We start from the raw sequence: 5975 nt of genomic DNA on the forward strand, positions 1-5975 counted from the left end.
GCAGGCAAAGTTTGTTTCTGTGCAGCCAGCTACCTACTATGCCCAAAACTCAGAGTACATAACCAAAACAAGTAAACTACATTCTCTTCCTACCTGATGATTCTTTTGAAAAATGACCCCATGTTCATTGTCTTCTCTTCATTCTGAAAAAGGAGCACATTTAAAACTAGTCCTAACCGATGGGGCGCCTGGGTGGCTCAGTTGGTTAAGCGACTGCCTTCGGCTCAGGTCATGATCCTGGAGTCCTGGGATCGAGTCCCGCATCGGGCTCCCTGCTCAGCAGGGAGTCTGCTTCTCCCTCTGACCCTCCTCCCTCTCATGCTCTCTGTCTCTCATTCTCTCTCTCTCAAATAAATAAATAAAATCTTTAAAAAAAAAAAAAAAAACTAGTCCTAACCGATGACAATATGTCTCTTGACCTTGCAGGTTACTGACCCAATGAATGTCTCTGAGTCATATTCCAGCTTTGCTTCTGTAAGAGAATTTATACTCCTAGGCTTTTCTTGTGAGTGGAAGATTCAGATCCTCCTTTTCTCACTCTTCACTACAACGTATGTTTTGACTGTAACAGGGAATGGGGCCATTGTTTGTGCTCTGTGGTGTGAATGGCGACTCCACAGCCCCATGTACATATTCCTGGGGAATTTCTCCTTTCTAGAGATCTGGTATGTCTCTTCTACAGTACCCAAGATGTTGGTCAATTTCCTCTCAGATAAAAAGACCATCTCCTTTACTGGATGTTTCCTCCAATTTTATTTCTTTTTCTCTTTGGGAACATCTGAATGTTTCCTCTTGGCCGTCATGGCCTTTGATCGGTACCTTGCTATTTGCCATCCCTTGCACTACCCTAATACCATGACTGGGCATTTCTGTACCAAACTGGTCATTATCTGCTGGGTTTGTGGATTTCTGTGGTTCCTGATCCCCATTGTATTCATCTCTCAGATGCCCTTCTGTGGTCCAAACATTATTGACCATGTTGTGTGTGACCCAGGGCCACTGTTTGCATTGGCATGTGCCTCTGCTCCAACAACCCAACAGCTTTGCTATACTCTAAGCTCATTGGTTATCTTTGGTAACTTCCTTTTTATCCTTGGGTCCTATATACTTGTCCTATTAGCTGTGTTGCGTATGCCTTCAGCCACTGGGAGACATAAGGCCTTCTCAACCTGTGGGTCTCATTTGGCTGTGGTATCACTATTCTATGGCTCTCTGATGGTCATGTATGTGAGCCCAGGACTTGGGCATTCTGCTGGTATACAGAAAGTTGCAACTTTGTTCTATGCTATGGTAACTCCACTCTTCAACCCCCTCATCTATAGCCTTCGGAATAAGGAGATAAAAGCAGCTCTGAGCAAAGTTCTGGGGCATCTCAACATAATCCAAGATATACTAGATGATCCCTCCATTATCAGGTCAGTATAGTATCACAAAAAGCAGTCAGGATTATATAGTTATTCAAATCTTCAAATATAAGCCTACTGATATTAACTATATCAGCTTATGAAATTAAACATCTATGGGGCCACTTATAATCATAAAGTGGCCAGATTATATAGATAAATGAAGTACTGGGTTCTTCTTTGGCACTTAGAGTGTACATAAACTAGGGAATGTACACATCTGGGTGTTTTCTGGATAGTTCATATGGTTCTCCTGTGATAAAAATTTCTGTGTTCTGTTTGATAATTTAGATTAACAGTTCTGAGATCAATTAAATTATATAATTTTGTTTGTTTAGTTGTTTGATTGTAAATAAAATAAAAGTGTATTTTTTTCTGTTTGTGGTTCTTTTCTTATTTGACCGTATTATTTTGTTGATCTGGCACCCCTGCTAAATAAACCCTTAAAGCAATTATCCAAAATTTCTATGGGACCATAATGTTATGCTAGCCTAATGACATTCTGACATATATTGTTTGTTTTCCTTATACATTACCCCTTTCCAATCTCCTTAAGGGGCAGATTCTAATTCTAACAACATCAATCAAAATATTCAGGGATTACAGTATTCTGAGTGTCATATTTTTACCTAAACAAAGTTTCACCAAAAGCTTAATTGGTCAATTAATTGGGTTTTAGATAATAGAATATCTCCTCCTAAAAACTGGAGAGGGAAATTATTTACTTTGTAATAAATTACTTAAGTTCAAAAAAATAAGTGACAGTTCATTGTTATTTGTTGCTGCAACATTATTAAAATAACAGTAAGGAAAATTTTTAAGGAAGAAAAGCATCCAGAATTCCATCACTTTACAATGATACAATACACTTTACATTTTCATTTATATGTATGTTTATTTAATATAATATCAAACTTGTTCCTATAGTATACCAAGTTTTTATAACCATTGCTTTTTAAGAACTTTAATATGCCATTCAACCAATATGGTATGGATTGTAAATTTTTATGTGGTGAGATCAACATTTTCCTAGAAGGAGGATTGTCCTTCAAGTAGCTTGAAAATTACTTTTGCAGGATATAAGAAAGGGAATTTCCAGAAGGGGGATTAGGACAAAAATGCATGCCACAACTACACAATAATTATCACTTAGAATTATTATCTAGGGATTCAGACCCCCTTCCACCCACCACCAATCCTTTTGTTATACAGTACAGTTATTTCCATTCTTTTATTGCAAAAATTAATATCTCAATTAAATCTTCATAAAGATTTGTCATGATGATGCTTTGCAAACTAGATTAGGACTCATTATCTAATCTAAAACTGCCCCCGGAAAATCCAGGATGTAAGACTCCTATATGCATGTATCAATTTTCCCTCTGGGGTTTTTATCTTAGAACAATTTCCTGGGAGAGAAATGGATTACTCAGTTCAAAATATAAGACTGCACTTGTGATTTTTGAAATGGACACACTCTGATTCATATCATGCTTGACTTGACTGAAACTCTTTTTTTTTATTTTTTTGCCTGTTTTTAAAGTAATAATTACATAAATTTGATTATTAAGATATTAAAATATTTTTTCATCATCCCAATCATTCATTTTTCTTAAGTGCTACATGAGGTGCTTTGTTGAAGTTTGGGAAACAAATTTATATTTAATTCTTCCATACACATTCATGACTTTTGACTAAAATCTTAGGGTTGTAGTGCTTCATTTTTTTGTTGTTGTTCTTATTCTTGGTTTTTGTCTTTCAAGGATTTTCTAGCCACTAAATCAGTCTCCTTGTTGTTTATTTGGATATAAATATTTGCTTATCAACCTCCTAAAGTGGTATCACTGAGAAAAGGGTCTAGTTCTTAATTTCCATCACTGTATTCATTTTCTTATTTTATGCTCAATACATGCATGGCAGAGTGTGTTACCTGCATACTTACTATCCATTTTTCTTATCTTCCTTCTTAATACAATCTCAATTCTATTCTGGTGGCAATGTACTCAGTTTGAAAAATCAAAGGTAGCCTCCTTTATATAGGGGTAATTGTGTGGCACACTTCTGTTCAATCAAAAATGTAAGTGAAATATAGACTGGCTTCCTTCCTGCTGTCTGCAGCTCCAGCTGCTATTTTAGGATAATAAGGTGACTTTGAGGATGAAGATATATACTAAAAAGGATTTATCAAAAGCCAGGAGAACTTGAGTCCCTGATGGTATCTTGGAACTGCCTACCTCTGGACTGCCATGGACTATCTATCTCTAGAAGTGCATATGTAAGGGGAAAAAACCCAAATCTTTACCTTGTATAAGTTGCTGTTACTTGGGTTTCTGGTATACACAGCTGAATCTAAGTCTAATATATACAACAATTCTGGATTCCTGGATAGATCTTGAGTTTCAAATATTTATTGCATAAATCTTCATGTAACGCATGTAGTTATCGTCTTAATTTTTAAAAAGATTTTTTTTATTTATTTGACAGAGACAGAGAGAGGGAACACAAGCAGGAGGAGTTAAAGGCAGAGGGAGAAGCAGACTCCCCACTGAGCAGGGAGCCTGATGTGGGGCTCGGCCCCAGGACCCTGGGATCATGACCTGAGCCAAAGGCAGATGTTTAATCAACCGAGCCACCCAGGCGCCCCTTATTGTCTTAATTGAAAAGAAATTCTTATAAGCATATCTCCTACATGCATACCTCTACAGTATTCATTTATTAGATAAATCCAGCCTTTTGGCCTGCATTGCCATGCAATTCTGAAGGTAGTTACATAGAACATAGCCATAGTTTCCAGGAGAGAAGGTATTGGCATCGCAGAATTCTTGCCAATATTGAAGTCAACAGAAATGGTTCCTTCACTTACTCATGTGACTTCGGACAACATACTTGATTTCATTGGGTCTCATCTATGAAATGAGTATGAGAATGTCTACCCTAACTCTGTCACAGTATTTGTGAGGATGAATTGAGAGAGTATGTCAAAGTGTTTTGTAAGTGATAAAGAGCTTTCCAAGTGAAAAATATTAACTGAAATCAATTGCATACATACTATGTATAAGATTCTATTCTGATTATCACAGCCGTTCTGTGAGGAAGGTATTATCATTAGCTCTGGTTTAAAGATTTAAAAAGTAAGCAAGAAAGGATAACTTGTCCATGCTTAAGAAAAATGAATGATTGGGATGATGAAAAAATATTTTAGTATCTTCATAATCAAATTTATGTAATTGCTACTCCAAAAACAGGCAAAAAAATTTCAAAAAGAGTTTCAATCAAGTCAGACATGATATGAATCAGAGTGTGGGGAACCTTCTATCTCTTGAACACTAAATTACCCAAACTCAGTCCTGGCTCTGATTTCATGATTTCCTTCCATGAAGTTTGTTAATGGCTCATATCCTCTGGAAAAAATCTTACCATTCAGATAATTATCTACCATTCTCTTTCTTCTTCTTTCTCTTCTATACCCCCAAACTCGGTTTGAAGTTCAAATTCCCTCTGGTAAGATTATGGGCTCTTTTTCAATCTTCCTGCTACAAAGGAGTTTAATATTAAGACTATCAGGAAGATGGAGAGGAAAGACATAGAAATGGTGGAGCTAGTGGGTTGTTCTTATTGCAAAGAAGAAAACTCTCCTGAGAAATGGACAAGAGTCTTATTCTTTCAAGTGTCAGAAGGATATGACACAAAAGTAGTGAGATCTGAAATCTCCAAACCAGACTAGAAAAGAGGAAATCATGAAGTAGGAAAAGTTGATAAGAGGGAAAAGAGAGAAAAAATCATGCAGATTTGGGAGAAGTTACAAAGTTAACAAAGCACTCTCCTCTTTGCCCTAGCTCTTCCCAACTTGAATTTAGATTAACCTATGTGTGAGAGAGGGCATAGGGCATTGTGGAGGAAAGAATCACAGAAGAAAGGCTTTTATATCCTTGTTGTAGGAGATGAGAAAGAACTCTTCCTGAGAAATTTCAACTCAAAAGTAAATTAAGTGCTACCCCAGTACCAGGTAAGCTTTGTGGGCAAGACAGAGCAAGTAGTGGAAACTGATAAGGAAGAAAGCAAAAACAGAGAATTTCCCCTACACAGAGATGCTGGCCCTCTCTAGGGGAAGCCAGAGGCCTCAAGCTAGGCAGGGGCTAGGCAGAGATTAAGGGAAACATTTGGGTATAAGCTTGCCACAATTTAACTGGCCAAATGAGGAACTGTCATTTGTGGACTATCTAAGTGATGGCTCAGATAATTCCACCAAAACAAATTTCCTAAGGACAAAGGATACTCACTCACAGTGGAACTGTTCTGTCTTCCTAGGATCTCTGCCCCAGTGACATTGTGTCTCCTTGGTCTGAGATCTATTTCAGGCTTTGAAATCTCCTAGATACTAAAATAGAAAAGGAATATCAAGAATAACAGGACATTCTATTTGACACAGTCAAAGACTGCAGTGTGAGCAAAAGAAACAGCCTTTCTAAAATGCAAGGGGGTTGCCAAGGAGCCCATGGAAGAAGGCAGCCGTGCTTGTGGTGACTGAGCAGAGCCCAGTGACAGGATGCTTCTCACATCAACACATCAACC

General features: G+C 37.5%; 1 protein-coding gene across 1 annotated transcript; it reads left to right on the forward strand.

Moving 5' to 3' along the window:
* Positions 1-411: 411 nt before the first annotated feature.
* LOC118551896 (olfactory receptor 11H12-like) lies at positions 412-1425 on the forward strand. Its single transcript, XM_036118044.1, has one exon. The coding sequence runs from the start codon at positions 439-441 to the stop codon at positions 1423-1425; it is 987 nt and encodes a 328-aa protein (XP_035973937.1). The 5' UTR covers positions 412-438.
* Positions 1426-5975: the final 4550 nt, after the last annotated feature.

The sequence above is a fragment of the Halichoerus grypus genome, chromosome 8 (genome assembly GCF_964656455.1).
Source record: "Halichoerus grypus chromosome 8, mHalGry1.hap1.1, whole genome shotgun sequence".
Classification (NCBI taxonomy): domain Eukaryota; kingdom Metazoa; phylum Chordata; class Mammalia; order Carnivora; family Phocidae; genus Halichoerus; species Halichoerus grypus.

Bases quoted from the DNA above. Each gene is read 5' to 3' on its own strand.
- LOC118551896 (XM_036118044.1), top strand. From the start codon at position 439: ATGAATGTCTCTGAGTCATATTCCAGCTTTGCTTCTGTAAGAGAATTT.